The sequence below is a fragment of the Odontesthes bonariensis genome, chromosome 21 (genome assembly GCF_027942865.1).
Source record: "Odontesthes bonariensis isolate fOdoBon6 chromosome 21, fOdoBon6.hap1, whole genome shotgun sequence".
Taxonomy (NCBI): domain Eukaryota; kingdom Metazoa; phylum Chordata; class Actinopteri; order Atheriniformes; family Atherinopsidae; genus Odontesthes; species Odontesthes bonariensis.
The window spans coordinates 13,844,760-13,864,426 of NC_134526.1; the positions used below are offsets into that span (position 1 = coordinate 13,844,760).

Below are 19,667 nucleotides of genomic sequence, written 5' to 3' on the forward strand. Positions count from 1 at the left end.
ATATTTTAACCAATAACAGCATGGTTGGACTGTATAATAAATGTTTACCATCATCCAAGGTCCTCTCCAGAATGGGTGGCGAGCTGCTTCTTCCATCTCCTATACGTGTAAATGCCAGGACTTGGATTTCATAAAGGACGTATTTGCCAAGGCCGCTCAGCTGCACACTGTGGCTAGTGTTGCCCTCGACCATCCAGAAGTTTGGAGCTGTGTCTGAGTCTTTCTCCTTATACACAACCTGAAAGAAGAAGGGGACTTTATACAGCATAAGAACTATAAAAAATTCGATTTGGCAGCACAGTGATGCATGAATGGGTGAATGTGATTCTGGAATACGGATCGCTTTAGAGCTGTGACCTTATAGCCCAGAATAAGTCCATTGCGGTCAGCCTCTTGGACCTCTCCCCATCGCACGAGGATGCTGCTGGAGGTGGTGGCGAAAGCTGACACATTGGTGGGACCGCTGGAGGGTACTGCAGCAGGAGATTAATAATCATCAGAGCACTGAATACTTGTGGGATTTCATATTAGTATAAAAATCCATGATCCCCTCCTCACCAGACTCCCTGGTCCTGCCATGGACAGCCTGGCTCCACGGTCCAGAGCCAATACCATTGATGGCCTGAACCCTGACCTCATACTCGGTCCACTCTTCCAAGTCCTCTATAGTGAACTCTCTCTCCAACCGGTCCATGATGGTGTGAGAAAGAACTCCCCCTTTGGTTCCCGCTTTGGAGTAATGGATGCGGTAGCCAACGAGATCTAGATTGCCGTTGTACTCCCACTCTGGAAGAGGCTAATATAATTTTTTGGCTGTTTTATTTCCCACATTCCAGCAATACTTATATTAATTATATCATAATCATGAGACTGCATAATGAAGCAATAACGTAAGAGGGGCTGTGCCTTACACTGATTGAACAACATTTAATAGACATTGACATAAAGTGTGAGAACAGGTTAGAACACAGTGTTGTATGAACAATTTCTGACTTTTTTCCCTCTCTTTTAATGTACAACTAGTCACATAATCCCACAATGTAGTATTTGTCTTTCACCAGGTCCTATCAGACACAGTTCTCAAAAGAGCAATTGAAGGCATGAGGGGATATTTTATTAATTTTCTTCAAATATCAAAACTGTTTACAATCATATTAAATCTAACTGAGTAAGGATAAAACCATAGAGTCATTCTTATCTATTCTCTTTATATCAAACAATTACTTTTTCTTATAACTGCTTAATAACTAATTAATAGCATATATTGATCTTGCTTTAATTAAAATACTAGTTTTCTTGAAACTAGCACCTTGATTCTCTCTAGAACTTTAATGCAACAGCCACAAAAAGGCCACACAACTTTTATAACAGTTTAATATCCAGCTTTTAGGGCAGGCCACAATCTTTGAGCTATGTCATCAATTTGTATAGTAATATCACACTGCTGACACCTCTGTGTTTTTTAAATCTAGGTCTATCCTCTCTTTTTCTAATCTTCCAAGAGCTACATTCAATATCACAAGCCTCCACGACTCACTGCTCAGGCACTGGCACACAGATGATAATAGACAGACGTAGGAAAGCATACACTGGCCAAATGCTGACGCAGAAGGCAGCAATGACCAAGGACACAGTATGTCGCCTGGATTCATTTATCATATAAAAGCCCCAAGAGAAAGAAAAAGACAACATTTCACTAAAACAGGGATACTTTTGAGGGAGTTAATTAAAAAACGGCTGTCACTGAGAAAGTCAATATATGTCAAACTCTATATCCAATCATCTAAATCCGATTTTTTACAAAGCTTATAACTCAAGGGCATTCTGCCAATTCATTATTGTCCTGTCATTACTTTGCAGCATGAAAGAGAAGGTTAAAGAAAAATAAGCCATTTAAAATGGCGTATCTGCATACAAAGACGAAGTAGTCTTCTTTCAAAATTCATTAAAAAAATAGTCCACCCCAATCAAATTCAATTCAGCTAACTTCATGTTCTCTGTATCACGACCAGAATCCAGTGCAGAGTGACATCTTACCACCCAGCGAAGCCACAGGCTGGTCTCACTTGCTGTGCGAAGGGTAACGTTTGCAGGGGAAATGTCTGGAGGGGCCTGCAGGGTCTGGATCTTTCTGGAGGGCTGACTGGGAGGACTGGTGCCCACAATGTTTACCTGACGCATCCTGAACCTAAGACAAAAGAAACCGACATATCGTAGGCAACACAGCTAAAGCTGGCTGTCAACGTAACATGACATCTTGTGATGTAAGAAATGATTACATTTTTTTTAGATTAGTTAAGATTAAACTTTAGTGGTGCCCAAAAGGAAAGCCAGTTATTGTAGCAGTGGTTGGTGTGTCTGTAAGTTCACCTGTAAAAAATATAGGGGTTCAGGTCTAAGACCTCCAATGATCTAGCATCAGGTTCATTAGCCAGCTGCTGCACCATCAGCCACTCTTCATTCTCTCCAATTATACCAATCTGAAATACACAAGGAAAAGGCATCGCATAAGTAGCTAAACAAATTAAACAGATGACTAAACCCCAGCATCAATATGAAGACATCTAGAAACCTTAATTAAAACAACACTCGCCTAATTATGTTAAAATAGGATGGTATCTTCTCACCTGAGCTTCCACCTGCCAACGAGAAATAGATGTCTTGCCATCATAACCAGGTTTGAACTGCAGGGTGACAGAGCGTGGGCCGATGTTAGAGACAGCTAAATTGGTAGGAGGACCAGGCAATTCTGTTGAAGAGAAATGACAACAAAAACTCCTAAATCATCACAGCTTTTAGAGTTTTCTGAGTAGAAATAAATAGACTCGGAGCACAAGAAAGCACTTTCTGGTTAAATCTCTGTTTCGGAATTTTGAAATAAATCTCAACTTAGAAGTTCATATTCTTATTTGCCCACTGACCTGGGGGTACACCAGAGGATATGGTGGAGGCAGAAAGCAGTCCCTGTCCTTTGGAAGTCATGGCTGCCACCTGAATAGTGTAAGTAGTGAGGGCAGTGAGCCCCGTAACCTTGTACTCCTGAGTCACGTTGGGCAAATAATGGGTCACCCTTGTATTGGTCCTGTTGAACTCCTCCCAGGAGATCCGATAACCTGAAAAAGGTGGTGAATTCCAAACAGTGCAGTGTTATTCATGATAAACAAAGCTTGGTGACTTAAAGACTGAGCGAAGCAGACATGCCATGATAACACAGATATATTTAGATTTACCTGTGAGAAGTCCATTTTTCTCTTGTGGCTCCTTCCAGCTGACCTTAAGTGAGGTGTCCAAGATGTCAGTGAAACTAAGGTGTCCCACAGCACCAGGGGCTATAAAAATAAAAAAAACAGTTAAGGAACAGAACAACATTCTGGCAAATGATTACCTACAAATACTGCATAATATCTTGCATATTAATACATACTATACTCATGGGTGCGTAAAGACTGAGGAGGACTGCGGGGTCCATCTCCAGGGGTAGTGAAGCATAATACCGAAGTAAAGTATTCGGTGAATTTTTTAAGGCCAGAGATGTATCCAACATGAACACTGTCCTGAAAGTTGGGCCGCACTGTAACCACGGTGACCTCATTTGCACGACTGGGTTCCCATGCCAACAGCTGCAGATTTGTCAAAGAGTTATTGTTGTTATTGTACACATTTTAGACATATATAGATATATACAAGAGTGAGGAAAAAATTAAAAGAATGAAAGCTGTTCAGCACTGACAAGCTAATGACGCACCGATGAAATTGGACTTTCAGCAGAAGTGGTCTGACAATGACATAGCTGCTGCGCTTAATGAGACCTGCCCTTCTGCCACTAACCACTAGAGTGCACCAGTTGACAGAAAGGAGCTGCTCACCTTATATCCCTGGTTGATTCCATTGATAAACTGAGGGCTCGGAGCACTCCAGGTAAAACGCACAGTGGTGGAGTTGACAGCCTCTGCTTGTACATTTCCTGGTGGCACAGTAGGCACTGATCCAGAAGTGGGAGAAAAGCAAGAGACACAAGGAGGGAGAGGGATTAAAGAAGAAAATGGGGAGGGGGCAGCCACACAAGCAAAGGAGGAAAGAGAAAGATGAACAATGATGAGATGGGGGAGGATATCTTGAAATCTACAAGTTGTGCCTGTAGACCAGCCTCATTTGGAGGGTTTGAATCAGGCAGAAGGAACTTGTGTTTAGGTTCATTTCGGAAGGTAAGAATCCATCAGTAAAACGGGGTGTGAGAGCAGTTGCCTCAGGCAGCTTCCAGGTAAACCCTGCAGCAGTTTGTTTGAAGTCTGCATGCCATTCTGATGTAATACCAGAAAACAGATAGGGTCTTCCACATTAATGAAACTGATGGAGCCATATTGGTCCTCATGTCACAGTGGTCCCCTTAACTCTTTTTGAATGCATTTTCTTCTTTCTTCTGCTTATTGAATGCCTTTCTCACTGACGTTATCCATGACAGTGACTTGGATGAGGAAATTATTATTTACATTTTGCAGAGGAGGTGAAATGGAATTAAAATTGTGATGTTTGCCATACCTTCCAAGTCTTATAGGTTTTCTATTTAAACACACTATTCTTGTTCTTCAGAAATGTGGTACATTTGTTTATTTGAGACTTAACCAGATCTGACTGATGTGGATCATTAACTGACTAATTAACTAGGCATCACACAAAGTGTGCTGAAGTTTCCAAGGTTTTAATGATCATGAATGCCAGATAGAATTCATCATTTCTGGGGCATGTGAAGCATTTCATAATCATCTGGCCATGGGAAAGGGAAAAATACATGCCATTCTTTTTCAAACTAAGACACACACAGTGCAGATAGTACAAATTGAATATGCTTATACTGAGAGTTATACAGGAGGGAAAAAAATGAAAGAGCATACCTAGAACAATGATTGTGAAAAGAGGTAAAACATCTGTTACTGAAATTGCACAATAACGCATTTTCATGTTTTTGTGAACTGTGGTGAGTTTAGAGTCAATGCACAAGACTGAGAGTCTGCTTCAAGCAACTACAAGAAATCCTCAATGCAATGGAACATTTATTTTTATGCCTTTTCTTATATCAATGTAAAAAATTTCATACATGCGAAGGACAAAAGTCCATAAAAATATCAATCATAATAGGCAAGGCAAGGCAATTTTATTTATAGAGCACAGTTTGTACACAAGGCAATTCAAAGTGCATTATATTAACTAACAGCACACATGTAAAATTAAATGAGATCAGAAATGTCTGATTCTGCCAGCTAAATAACTGTATCTGAACAGGACGATAAAGTATAACTTCATTCATGTGGTCAGAATGAACATTTTTCTTCCATAAACAATTAAGAATAAAGAACCAAATCAAAGTATTTAAAACGTGGGGGAGGGATGAAGGGTCAGCAAATAAAAAAAAAATATATATTTTTGATCACTTTCGTTAAAACTGTATAATACCATTTTGGTTTTGGTCTATACTTTGTTTAGGTTCTACTTTTATATGAAGTGGAGCAATGTGGATGTAGCTTAAAGAACACAGTGAGGGTTTCCAAGATAAGATCTTTAGACAAAAAAACAAGAATTGTTCTGTAGTACCGCGGCATTCATTCAGAAATTTAACAGAAAAGAAACAGAGAAACTAATGCAGTTTCAATGTGTACGGATCACCTTTTTTGATGTTGCTGAGGTGAAAACTAACAAACAACTCTAAATTGAACCATCACCAACAGATTATCTGGCCAGATTTGGGATATGTAATCACTCCAACATGTTGTGGGTTGGCCCCAGGGCCTCATCGCAGTTGGACGTGTCCACAAAACCTTAAAGGGAGGCGACCAGGATTCATCTTAATCAGATGCCCGAACCACCTCAGCTGACTTCCTTTGATACGGAGGAGCAGCAGCTCTACTTAAAGTTCTCTTCGGACGGTCAAGCTCCTCACCCTATCGAATGCTGATCCAGCCACCCTCCGACAGAAACCAATTTCAGCTGCTTGCATCCGCGATTTCATTCTTTTGGTCACTGCCCAGAGCTTGTGATCATAGGTAAGGGTTGGAAAGAAGTAAATCGAAAGCTTTGCCTTCCGGCTCAGCTCTTTCTTCACCACAACAGACTGGAGCACTACCCTCATTACTGCTGACAAAGCCCCAATCCGTATGTCCATCTCTCCCTCCAACTTTCCATCACTCGTGAACAAGATCCAGATGTACTTAGCTGATCCCTAACTGGAAAGGAGCACTCCAACCTTTTCCGGTTGAGAACTATGGCCTTGGATTTGGAAGAGCTGATTTTTATCCTAGCTGCAAACCGTAGACCATGGAGGCTTCTTTTTGGCACAAACATTAATTAACAGAGGAAAATGTTGCCATCTGCAGACAATCCTTAACTTGAGCTTGGGTTCCACATGTGTACAGTGTTTCAATTTAATCTTGTGTGTTGTTCTCACCTCCTTGCAGAGTCCACTCAGTGACTTTCTGGCTGTAGGTGCCTCTGCCTGCTCCATTGTAGGCTGCCACCTCAATTTCATAGTTGGTCCAGATGATAAGATCCTCCAGGAGGAGGCTGGTCTGGTCTGGGTTGGTGATGTTTTTCATTTGACAGTCGACTGGAAGCCCTGACAGACAGTACCTGTCGGCAAGGGAATAATTGATAGAGGGAGGGAGATACAGAAAGACATGAACAATATATACAGTCAATATTATCAGGGCAGAGATTCTCAGAAAAAAAGAGAGAAGGTAGTAGCAAAAAAAAAACATGCAGAATAGTTATAAAATGACTAAAACACAAGAGAGGACAACAGATAAATGTTGTGGAAGCTATTTAATTAGCACACATTGTTCTGCAGCAGCGAGCAAGAATGAGGTAAAATGGAGACAAGTAGCTGACATAACAGTTAGTATTGCATCTGAATAGGACACCCTGGACAGGCTCCAATCCTTGGGAAAGGAAAAAATAAAAAATAAAAAAATTGGCAGGTTGTCTTGGTCTTCTTACCTGATGATGTAGCCCTGGAGAGGACCATTCTGGTGGCTCTCCGGAGGGGGCTGCCACTGGATCATGATGGACTGATTAGTGCGGCCGCTTGCGATGACTGTCTGAGGGGGTGCGCTGGGCGGCTCCTCAGGGAGAGTTAGTCTGGCGCATCGAGAAAAAAGGAAAAGAGAGGTAAAAGAAGAGACAAAGAGTGAAGTCATGCATTAATTATCAGTAGTTTCTGTGTATTTCCATCCTATTTCATCATAGAAATCAAATCATGATAAAGCCCTTCTTTTGCATTTTTTAGCACACCATAAAGGAAAATTGGGGGTGACTTGGTGGTTGTTTCTTCGCCCAAAATGTAGTCTCAATACGACTGTCCACAGAGGGACAGCGTGCTGTGGCAGGGAAAAGATCAAAGAGGCCTTGGTGAAAATGGAGATGCACAATGGAGGGGACTGTGCAAGAGGGAGAAAGATCTAAAAGAACAAGAAATAGAGATCCAGGAAGTCTTTTCCCTTAAGTCAATTTAAGATGACATCTTGATTTCTTTCCAACATACCGAGGCACCCCTCTGGAGGAGATAAAGCAGAGTGTTTAGGATCAAAGAGGTGTGCCGAAAGAACCCTCAGAAAAGCCTTGCTCTCACTGACACATAGTCACCCTCCTATGGTGCACTCTTGTCTGGGCAGAGGAATTCAGTGAATGGATGTGCTGTGAAAAAGCTGCATGATGTGATGGTGTTGCTTTCAATTTGAAAGACTTCCTTGTTGCAGGTGTAAAAAAAGCCAATGTTGACAAGGACAAGGTAAAACAATAGTGTGTATAAGTGAATCATGATAATATTAGAATGTGTATAGGGTTGGTCTTTATGATTTCCATCAATTATTTGGTCTTACTACTCATAATAATTCACTTAAGAATCTTTGTTGAGTTCTAACCCTTTAAAACCTCTCACTATTTTACCACACATGACGTACCACACAGACAGTTAATATGAAGGACAGAAATTAAGCTTGGTAAGCAGACCCATCAAGTCTTCACAAAGCACAATTTCAGCTCATTCAGAGTTTTATGTTAAAAATGTCCATCCTGAAGCAAGGTCATCTCTCCCTCAATCCCACAGGAGTAACATCCAAAAAGTGGGAGATGCCAAGATGAGACGGGGAACGCTTTATTGTGGTCAGAGTACTCACTAAGTAACAAAGACAGATAAGTGCAGCACCCACCGATCAGTCTCCTTACTGAACTGGCCTCTGCCGACATCGTTGACAGCGCACAGGCGGAACTGGTAAGAACGCGCTGGGATGAGACCGCTGACAGTAACTCCGATAGACTCAGGCTCAATGTTAGCCAGCAGCACCGTCCATGGGGCATCTAAAACAGAGAGAGCATGGGCAAAGTTAGAGCTTTGAGCAACAGCTACTAAATATTTAATAGCCTTGTGAGGACAACGAGATTCTTCCGAAAAATCTCTTAAGCATTGGAAAACTCTAATATAAATTCAGTGTTATTTCTGCCTACTATGGCACAACATTGTTTCATTTTCAGTAATATTGCAGCTACAGATAAAAACAAGTAATCTATTTTGCATGCACTCCCCCTTGAATATCAGACTGCACTTCAATTATCCAAAACTCAGAACTCATCTGCATCCTCAGATTCATTTTCCCTTTAATAAGTTGTCATATTCTCAGTCTAGCCTGAATTTAAATGAGAAACAATTAAACAATTTACCTTATTTGGGTTATTTTCTTTTTTTTTTTTAATCTACCAAAAGAGAAGAGCATTGGAAAGCAACAAAATTTGGTTTATCTGATCGATTGTAAGGAAGCACAGGGGTCAAGAAATTATGGAAAGATGCAACAGCCAATTTAGACAAGAAATCATAAGTGACATAAGCGCAAATTATTGTGTTAAGAAGCAACGTTGCCTTTAAAATTCCTTACAGGGAGCACTACTGATGATATTGTTGCATATGCGAAAACTTACTGTTTTCTGAGACCTCCAGGATGTAGCGGATCAGAGGGCTGTTGCCATCGAAAGCCTGGGCCCATGTCAGATTGATGGCCCTCTTTTCTGTGGTACTCAAAACTGCTACTGGATTCTCTGGAGCATGGGGCAGTTGCCTATAAGTGAAATAGAAAAAGAGAGGTGCCAAAATAACAGTCAAACTTAGAGTCCTGCATAGCAAATATTAGAAGTGTTTGATGGATTAGAGAGGAGAGAGGTGATAAACCACAACAGTGGAGAAAACATCCATCCATCATGTTCTTGTCACACTTAAAAAAGAGAGGAAAAACAATACAGACAGCCAGATAAGACAGAGGGAGATGTGAGGCAAATGTTCAGACCTGACTCGGAGGTGGGCATTGCGGGAGTCATTGCCACCCACTGAGGTCACCCTGCAGGTGTATGTACCAATGTCACCTGACCACGTCTGGGAGATGTGCAGGGTTCCGTCGGGATCCAGACGCAGGCGGGGCGATGAGTTCACGTCAATCATGGAGCCGCTCTTCTCCCATACGTACCTGAAGGCATTTGCATGAGTACGTGAGCACGTTATACACACACAAAAGGGCACACACTTTACACAACACGCTTTACTCTGGAGTGTTGTGACAGTAAATCTGTTTGCCTTATGTCAGTTCATACACCAAACACAGAGACTGCTAACACTGACGGAAAGCCTTGTGAGGCAGAAAACAAAGTGATTTGAATCTGGAAGGCATCTTTATCTGACACACATACAGAACCTATCATCCATGCATATAGACTTTAACATAAGATCATTCATACACATGCACATAGGCATGTACATTCTAGGAGCTCCTGTGATTAATTGCAACTGTTCAGGCTCTCCGGCTAATCTCCTCTGTGTTGCATTTAATTAAAGGCGCTGTCTGAGGTTATTACGCTGTTTACATATTCATCTGTTTACCCCACAATCTGATCAATTTCACAGGCCCACAGGTGACAGGCACTCTAATCACTAGGTTCCAAAGACATAATTTCATTCCCTCTGAGACAGATGCATGTGCATACACTCTATCATGCTCAAGACTGAGTGAGGGGTTAGGGTAGTTCACGAACTAATTCCCCAACCTGACTCCGAGAGCTTCAGAATCTTTTCCAAGAAAGGATAAACATCCGTGCAGATTTCATAAACTAATTAAGTCCATCACTGATACCCTCGCTAGTTTTATAGACTTGAGTTGAATAAAAAATGCTTGATGTGATGTCTGACATTTAATTCAATAATATTTAAAAGAAAAGGGACAAAATTCCAACGGATTACCTTACAGTGACACTAGGATCGTGTGTCACACCACAGGTCATAACAGCCTTTGTCCCTTTGATGACACTCTGGTCTTGAGGCGGCTTGTTGATGCGGGTACGTGCTGTGAAAACATCCGGAGGCTCTTACTCAAAAACTGCATGTTTAAACAGCAGCTTCGACATAAATTTGTGGACATAGGTTTAATTTTTAGCTTTCTGAAACAGGATCAATTGTTTCAACATTTTCAATAGGTGTTCTCAAGGGTTTCAAGGACTGGCATTATTTATTCACACTGAGCACTTGTATCAATCCTATGACTATAGGATGAAAATCTTGACAATGACCCTCAAGATCTGGTTACACTATGTGCTGCCTCTACAAGAAAACATGTCATCGATTACAAATGGATATTTTTCCAAAGGATTTTTTCACCTCATTTTCATAGTTTGCAGTATTTTACTCTTTGGAGTGAGTACATTTTTTTGTTAAGCTTACCCCATACCACTATGTCAGCTGAGGCCTCGTCAATCCCCCTGGAGTTACTGGCCATGCAGGTGTAGGTCCCAGCGTCAGACAGGTGGGTGGGGCTAATGAGCAAGCTGCCTGACTCCAGCAGGGTGAACCTGGGCAGCTGGACTGAGCCACTGGCCAAGACACGTTCACCTGCAGGGAAGGGTGGAAGTGATTGATGATGTGGGAAGGAGGACAGGGGTGAACAGGGAGGAGGTGGTGGGACAATAAAAAGAGAGATTAGGGCATTCGAGAAATGTCATGGAAAACAAACAGAAGGGAAAACAGTGCAGGTAAAGTAAAGAGGCAAAGCTTGTTTGAAGAACATTTATATTCAGAATTTATTTTCTATAGATCTTGTCTGATTTCGGCAAATCAAAATGCAGCATAATAACCACCCCCCAAGAACGTCATGCTGTTAGCCCACGCACCTTTCTGCCAGGTGATGGCTGGCCGCGGAGCTCCCGAGGTCTCACAGTGCATAATAACTGACATGCTGTCAATCACTGCGCTGTCAGAGGGGCCAGCAGTGATGTTGGGAGCAATACCTGAGCAGGATCAGCCACACGCAAACACACACACACACACAATCATGAATACATTAAACAAAATCAGGTGAGACAGAGGTGATAATGAGAGACATAAACAGTTTTCTCCCTAATAAAGCAGACGGCAGCTGAGAGCTTAATAGTCTTGACAAAAGGGGCAGCTGTCAGGTCTCATTCTCACCAGCAGCTCTGAGACTCTGACCAGGTGCCTTCATCTCACTGCTTATTCCCTGATTCAAAAACAGGCAATAATTGCCTGAGCATCCAAGGTGACAAATCTGTCACTGCAAAAAGATACATAGATAGATTGGTGTAGAAGGGAAGACAAAGAGAGAGGGTAAAGAGGATTAGAACTGAGACAAGAAGAAAGGATTTAAGAATAAAAAGGAGGGTAAAGAGAAAGGAAAGCGAGCATGATTAAGTAACAGACCTGTGGTAACTCCAAATTTGAATTCTGAAGGGGACATACTTGTAACAGCTAGGTAGGTGTTTGTCTGGATCTCTCCGCCAAGGTTGCGGGCAAAGCACTGAAACATCCCCGTGTCATCTGGCAGGAGTCCGTTGATCTGGAGACTGCCTCCAACCAACACCCTGTACCTGGGGATCTTCACCGGGCTAATGGGAATGCCGTCTTTATACCACACTATGTCTGGCTGTGGTGTTCCTGCAGAGGGAAGGGAGGATTACTTTGTCACTCTGACCCTCTATTTCTTTTGCACGCTTTCTTGCTCTTTCACTCATGCAGTCGCACACAGACAAATACAAACATCACGGACCTCTTGCCTGACAGGGGATATCCACCACCTTCTCCATTTCTGCAGTGATATGACTTGGTGGTTCTTTTATGAACAGTGGATATTCTGTTTGGAGGATGGAAAAAGCAGTTAGTGCTCCATTATAGCCGTTAAAATTGCACAAAAGTATTTAAAATAATTTCTTTCAGTATGCTGAGGAAATACCATGCAACTCTGTGCATGGTTTGAGTGTAAGCACTGCTTTAATTACCAAGAACATGCAAGTAGGCCCCAGCAGTGACTGAGGGGACACTGCTACTGCGGAGTGACGCCTCACACTCATAGTAGCCGCTATCACTGACTGCAGGAAAACTAATGACCAATCTACGGCCAAAATCTCGGATCCCTGTATTGACCACCGCCCCATTTTTCCTCCAAGTGATATTCATTTTGACGAGGGGTCTAGAGGAGGAAAAAAAGATGAAAAGGAGAAAAAAGGGAGAGCAAAAGACAGAAAACGTGGTTTTAATACAGAGGTGTATTCTGTTTCAAGGTTAGAGAGCATTGCGGGTGAAATGGAATACATCTGTCATTTTGATTAAGTCTTTGAATTGGAGATAATAGTCAGAATTAAGGGCTGGCAATGTGTGAGATAGGGAGAACATAATGAAGCCTTGAATCAAAGGGAAGAATTGAGGAGAGGTACAAAACGAGATAGGTGAAAAACACTTTTCCATCATGTTCAAACAAAAGATTTCAAAACTCATTTAAATCACAAAATATCAAACGTGGAGGTGTGAGAAGGTGGGGGGGCTTTGATAATGTGTGTATTTGCATGTCTTTTCCTTAACACACACTTGTGTGAGTTTGTGAACATTTACCTTGCATTGGCAACGCACTCCATGATAGCTTCGTTTCTCCCCATTGTTACGCTGGTGTTCTTTGGGGGGATGATGATGGAGGGAGCAATGGGGTCTGCAGGCCCCCCTACATCTGTCACACACACACAGACACACAAAAAAGTGAAACCAATCTATAACCGCTCACCATCCTCTGATTAAGCCTGTACATCTGCCTGATAGAGCCGGCTGAGCATGACTAGATCCTTACACAGAGACTGACAATCTGTCTCTACCACCAGCAGGTAGCCAGCATGCTATAACCCCACTATTAACACGTCTGCCTTTACTTTAGATCCTTCTTCTGGTCCACACAGCATTTTCCTGAACAAGGTGTTAGCCCAGGTGTTAGAAACCATTATGTAACATAATTGAGACAAACATAAAATACGATTAAATGCAGCACCACCACTCACGGGTTTCATGGAGCCTCTAGCCATCCATCGATTCACTGCCCTCAATCAGTGATCTCTCTCTGAATCTGATCTCATTTTCCACCACCTCCCCGGTGGACGAGTAAGGGCCTGTGAACCTGTGTGTATTTGAGTGATTGCGTGTTTATGGTATGTCGCATGTGTGTATTGTGTGGTAGTGTGTTTGCAGGTACTCAGTTTTAAGGTCTAGCTTGGGTTAATAATGTTCCTAATCAAGTTTTAATCATTATTATTGTTATTTTGTGCTATCTCATTGTAAATACTACACTTTTAAAGATTAATATTACTTTATTGTGATGTACACATGAATGTTAACACGAAATTACTTGTGTTAATTTGACCCATCGAGGTTGGCACCTGTTGAACACACATGCACATGCACACGGTCACACACTCATGGAGACAGATGCCATTCACTGGAGCGGTGGGCAGCCAATCACAGCAGCCCAGGGAGCATGGGGGTAAGGGTGCCTTGCTCAAGGGCACCTCAGCCGTGGCAAGGAGGTGGACTGCCAACCCCTCCAGCTATCAGTCCACCAATCTATTTTGAGCAGCGATAGTGGGAATCGAACCACCGACCTCCAGTTATTGGACAACCCACTCTAACCACGGCCGCCCCAAAGGATGAGGTCCCACTGAGATTTTTGTTACCCTTTTTATGAGTTATGCCAAAGCTTCCTGAACAAGGCTTATTACAATATTAATTATTAATTAAGACTAAGCCAAGGCTTATTATCAAAATGTCATGTCCTGAATTTAAATCCAATATAAAGTGAATAACCAAATCACAGAATGTTTATTGTGCTGAATTGCTGATTAAGATCCAAATAGCTACAATAAGTTGTGGCGTTTCCATATAAAAAAAAAACTAACAAAACAAAAAAACAACATGGAAGGAAAAGAAAAAGTCAAACATAATAGAACTTACTATTCTATTATGAAACCAACCTATTATGAAGATGAAACACAGAAATTAAGTTTTGAAGAGACATCTAGTCAGAGAATCAGATGAGCAGTGAAGTCATTTTGAGAAGCTGCAGCTAAACGAAAGGGATTGTACAAACATGGTACAAACATCAAAGAGAGCACTCTCTCTTTTTTAATGTTGCTATTATTCTTTATCAGCATGGAGAAGATCAATAAATCCACGTAGAATAACTTGCATTAAAAGAGGCGAAGAAGAAGAAATTAAAACTTTGCCAGTCCAGGGGATTTTTGTGGAAAAATCTAAATCACTTGGGTCAGAAATTACTAGTTAGTTTGTAAGATTGCAGAATTTGGCTGATCTATGTGATTTTTCAGTCCAATTAATGAGTTGGGTTTTTTTTGTGGGATATTTTATTGGTGTTGGTTTTAGATGACTGAAAAGAAGAAGGAAAAATGATTAAAATGTAGACTTAGTTCAAGATTAAAAGCTTGTTGTAATGTAGGAATGGATGAATATTTCTAAATTATTTATTCAACAGACCTCATGATATAGTCATATTAAAGTTGTTAAAAAAGGGATAACTGCAGTTCTTGAGTGTGGTAGCCCCCTTTACAAAGAGTAATTATTGCAGTTAAGGATCTATTTGAAGTCTGTCAACTTCTACACATGTGTGTAAATGTACAAACTGAATAGGTCTGATAAATGAAACTTAAAGGGATAGTTCGCCTCTTTTGACATGAAGCTGTATGACATCCCATATTAGCAATATCATTTATTAAATGATAGCGCCAAGCAATTGTGAGGTCTGACTTTTTCTGGATGAACGATTTGGTGATACAAATGTATTACTCTTTTGAACGCATATTATTTTGAGAAGCAAAATGCTTTATTTATGTGGCCCCAGCCAACTAGCCGGACTACCTTCGTCAACGCCAAAACGAGGCTGGAACTCGGCTCACAGGACGCAGCAGGGGATAAGTCGAATTCAATAAATGATATTGCTAATATGGGATGTCATACAGCTTCATGTCAAAAGAGGCGAACTATCCCTTTAATGTCATATGAGACTTGATGAAATTGGGTCAAGCCAAAATATAATTAATGTATTGCAGTTCATAAACTCCCAGAGTTGAGAGTACCTCGAGTTGGCAATCTTCTAATTAAATGCACACAATAAACAGTGTCTTTGTGGTAGCCCGCATTATAAATTCTCGCTACTAATAGCACAGCATCGCTTACATTTGTTGTTGTCCAAAAAACAAATGTAAACCTAAGTCATCTCTGGTGTATTTCACACTCTGAAGAATAAAGTGAAAGACCAAAGTGCCTGCCTACTTGAAGCGTTAGTGATTTTCAGTTTGCTTTTTCCTGTTACACTCAGCTCTGTCTCATTTGTATGCTTTCTTAATAACAAGATTCTCCCTCTGCTGTCTTTTTTTTCCCTATTTCTGTTCTCTACAGAATTGCTAAAATGAACAAATGCAGCTCTGAAAACCTTATCGACTTTCAGATGCAAACAAAACTGCCTGATATGCAAGGTCAGATTTGGTGAAATGCAGTGATATCTGGTCCCAGCAGATTGCTGTGTCACGCTCAATGAGTGCAGAATTACAAATACCGCATTAAAGATTTGAGAAACAGATGCTTGAAGGTGTTTTCAGGAATGTGCCGTTTCTCTGGCAAGCTACTAAAAATCTTTGTAAAACAGTTTAAAAACCTTGTGATATGAATATTATCAAAGACTTCCAGTGACAACTAAGTGGTATTAACATACTTGGAAAGAGTGCTGTTATAGCCTGACAGCAAAAAAAAATAAAAAATGTAGCGCCTCCTTTAATTGACTAGTAGAGGTAAGCAGAGCAAGATGGAATTTATGCAGATAAAAGTCAGAGTTTGAGAATTTGTGCATCTTTGTTCAGATAAAAGGTGACAGTATGTGGGAGGATAAGGAAGGTTTAGCTAAACTCTAATGATGTGACTTATAACCATGCTTGCACCACCACTGCAAAATTTTATTTGAAGTCAGGAGCCAGTTCGACCTTTTAATCTGGTGTGCTTGTTTGTGTGGGTGTATTTTTGTTTATTCATTCCCTCTTTGCTCTTTGTCATTTTAATAAATCTGCTTTTTTGTGGGGTGCTGTTCCACTCAAGGTCCGCGTTATGAGTCCGCACATCAAGCCAGGCTGGCAGGTGCTTCTTGGGCTCTACCTAACGCACAAGCTGTGACTGTAATTTACTGCTGAAGGCAGAGGATAGAGGAGGACTGCAGAACAAGTGGGCGACTTTTTTTTGTGCTGCAGGTAGTCGGATTAAGCATCCTGTCAGTAGAGGGAGCTCTATATGTTCCTAATGTCCGTAGCATAGCCACCTGTTGTAGACTTGGTGTGTTGAATGAACATGTGCGGTCACGTGAGAATTAAACTGTTTAACTGACATTTTTTGAGGACACAAAAAAAAATGCTGGTGAGAAGTGTTACACTGTTGCCTAAAAGGCATGTGTAAGCAGGTACACCTGAGAGTGCTAGTGTGTCTTCATGTCTACTTACTCTCCACTGTGAGAGTGACGGGCTGACTGGTTTTGTTCTCCCCATTCTTGTCATTGACTGCTTGCGCATAGTAACGTCCTGCATCTGGGGCCACTGTGGATAGGATGACCAGCGTGTTGTCCAAGGTGATGGCGCTGATGTAGAAAAACACACATGTCGTTAAAGCACATTTTAAAGACACCACACTAATGTGTTTATTCCTGATCTTGCGCCACTCACTTATCTGCAGCTTGACAACAACAGTTAATATTTCAAATGTAATTGAATCCTCAATCAAATCCCCCAAAATTTGTCTCCAAACACACGGCACACTGAGCATGCATATGCACTCAAACCCACACATAGACACATTCAGATCATTAAACCAGACTAGTTGTTTCTTACAGTCAATAAATCCCGAAGATGAACTGACACAACAACAATGCTCATAAATTATGTCTAAAAAGAAGCACACAAAGACATTTTCTATGAGTGCTTTCATCTACAATGCACCACAGGGTGTTGCAACAGAATAGCTCAGAGGTTTGCCTCCTATTTTGTAGTGTTTGAGCAGCCGGCAAAGTCCTCTGTCATTAAAATTTCTGCATAACCTCAGGGATTTCCGCTCAATGATACTGTACATATTTTGTTCATGGAAACAGTTGGCCATTTGCAAAGACAGCCATTTGTCTATATGAAGACAAACTAATTGATCCTATGCAAACATTGTGTCTCTAATAAACATGGGCCTCTTAATTTGAATTTTTTTTTACAGGAGTTAAGTAATTGATAAAGCCCCTGATCTTTGTCTCTCGCATTTAAAATGTATTTTGTATGTATATACAGTATATATTTTTTTTTACCTTCATCCAAGCTAATCAATTTGTTCCCAGAGCACTTCAGGAATGTTGTCTTTGGAATGTTGCCCCAAAGTTTGTTTTGGTTGTCATGTTGTTCGACACCAAAGTTTTACTGATGTTAATATAACATTCATTTTTGCTTGCATATTTTGGTTCCTTAACTCTCTCTAAACATCACTAATCTGGGAATCAACAAATGATTACATTGCAACCAACTTCTGGAAAACCATATGACGATATAGTTGTGTTTTCAAAACATTCAATATTTTTATGTCGCCATGAAAGCGTTACTCAACCCTGAATAATACATTTGTTTTAAAGCTAAATGTGCTGATTTAACACCTAAACTGTACACTTCTGTACAATGTTCTAGATGTTCTCTGATCGTTGTTGTAAGAATCTACCAAAATACAACCAATTTCATGAGGAATATTGTGTAAAGAGCAGTGGTGGGAACAAGTCACTGTTTTGCAAGTCACAAGTAAGTCTCAAGTCTTTCCAATCAAGTTTCGAGTCAAGTCCCACGTAAAAACATGCAAGTCGTAAGTTGAGTCCAAAGTCAAGATGTAGAAGTCTAGAGTCAGATCCAAGTCCTTAACTTCCCGTCTGTAACTTGTTTAGCCAAACAAAATGACCGTAAGTATGATTTTCCCCAACTGGGACCCAGTAACATCACAGTAATTCTTTCATACATCTCTTCTTTGACTTAACTGTATGTTGTGTTGGATATGGGAATTCTGGGTAGATCGTGAAAACGGAATGGAAATGAATAAAGTAGATTGATTTGAATAAGGTATTAGAAACTTAAAAAAAACAACACATTAAGCTTTTTGTTTGCTGTGAAATATCAAGTATTTTAAAAGTCAAAAGGCTCAAGTCTAAATGAAGTCATTGTTAGTCGATGTTAAAGTCGGAGTCGAGTTCAAAGTTCGTTATGACTCAAGTCAAGTCAGAAGTCATTAGAATTATGATTCGAGTCTGATTCAAGCCCAAGTCATCTGACACGAGTCCACACCTCTGGTAAAGAGGCCGGTACAACTCTTAGACAACATTGGGGTTTTTAGTTGCATGGATGTTTAGGATATGTACTGATTACTGCATAAGATATTGCAAATATTCTCCAAATGTTGGTCTTGTCAATCGAACCTTAGAGGAACCGCATCCGAACACAAGATGAACATGCTGTACTTCCTGGGATTGCATTTATTGTAACTGTGTAAAGCTACACAGAATACAAGAAAATGTCATGTAAAAGCCAGAGCATTTAATATACTTGAAATAGTCTCTAAAGTTTAAAGCCATCCTTCACAATCCATTCTGTGACTGCTGTGGCACCGTTGCCCCTGCAAGGACAGAATGCCTGTTAAGCTGATAGTCCAAGATGTTTGTGAAGTGCCTACTAAATGAGAGTTGACGCTAAGCATGAGGCCAGATTAGGCTCTTCTTATTTCTGCCACCATCTGCTTGATCGGTGTGGGATAAACACTCCTGGACAATTAGGAGTTGTAGCTCTCACAAAATCTACAGACACACAAACACCAATGTACACGCACACCTGTGAATATCAATGTGGCCTGACACAAAGCAAGCAAACAAGCGGTAAATTCAGATCGTCAGCTAGTCCCTCTCATCGTCACACAGCAAAGTTTCACAACTTCACCACTGATAATAGGCAGATTGTTGAAAATGTATGAAAGTGTTTTGCAATTTCTCCCAGTGCATGCACTGTAGTTTATCATTATCATTATTATTATTTTTTTCATCAAATTTGTTCTCTTTCTTTTTTTAGATCTGCAGGCAGATGACGCATGCACAAATCTATGCCTCAAGCAAGAACACGCAACTCAGGGCGAAAGTGTTCATAACAGCAATGACATAGTACAGCAGGCTGCTGAATAATAAATGAGGAGGTGGTTTCTGAGGAGTTATGGACTGCCTACTTCTATTTGTTTGAATGCCAAAATTAGTCTCAGGTGATTA

General features: G+C 40.8%; 1 protein-coding gene across 2 annotated transcripts in view; it reads right to left on the reverse strand.

Moving 5' to 3' along the window:
- LOC142371563 (protein sidekick-2-like) overlaps window positions 1-19,667 on the reverse strand; it is an 80,266-nt gene that overhangs the window by 13,973 nt on the left and 46,626 nt on the right. For both annotated transcript variants that reach the window (XM_075454255.1, XM_075454254.1), the window contains exons 5-27: window positions 16,849-16,982; window positions 12,923-13,034; window positions 12,313-12,503; window positions 12,084-12,167; window positions 11,777-11,971; window positions 11,191-11,307; window positions 10,745-10,912; window positions 10,268-10,370; window positions 9,324-9,500; window positions 8,962-9,098; window positions 8,199-8,346; window positions 6,988-7,128; window positions 6,440-6,621; window positions 3,867-3,982; window positions 3,425-3,620; window positions 3,231-3,329; window positions 2,922-3,113; window positions 2,628-2,749; window positions 2,371-2,480; window positions 2,038-2,188; window positions 559-796; window positions 358-473; window positions 49-238 (exon numbers count right to left, since the gene is read on the reverse strand). In XM_075454255.1, coding sequence (XP_075310370.1) covers window positions 49-238; window positions 358-473; window positions 559-796; window positions 2,038-2,188; window positions 2,371-2,480; window positions 2,628-2,749; window positions 2,922-3,113; window positions 3,231-3,329; window positions 3,425-3,620; window positions 3,867-3,982; window positions 6,440-6,621; window positions 6,988-7,128; window positions 8,199-8,346; window positions 8,962-9,098; window positions 9,324-9,500; window positions 10,268-10,370; window positions 10,745-10,912; window positions 11,191-11,307; window positions 11,777-11,971; window positions 12,084-12,167; window positions 12,313-12,503; window positions 12,923-13,034; window positions 16,849-16,982 — 3,419 coding nt within the window. The remainder of the gene's footprint in view (window positions 1-48; window positions 239-357; window positions 474-558; window positions 797-2,037; window positions 2,189-2,370; window positions 2,481-2,627; window positions 2,750-2,921; window positions 3,114-3,230; window positions 3,330-3,424; window positions 3,621-3,866; window positions 3,983-6,439; window positions 6,622-6,987; window positions 7,129-8,198; window positions 8,347-8,961; window positions 9,099-9,323; window positions 9,501-10,267; window positions 10,371-10,744; window positions 10,913-11,190; window positions 11,308-11,776; window positions 11,972-12,083; window positions 12,168-12,312; window positions 12,504-12,922; window positions 13,035-16,848; window positions 16,983-19,667) is intronic.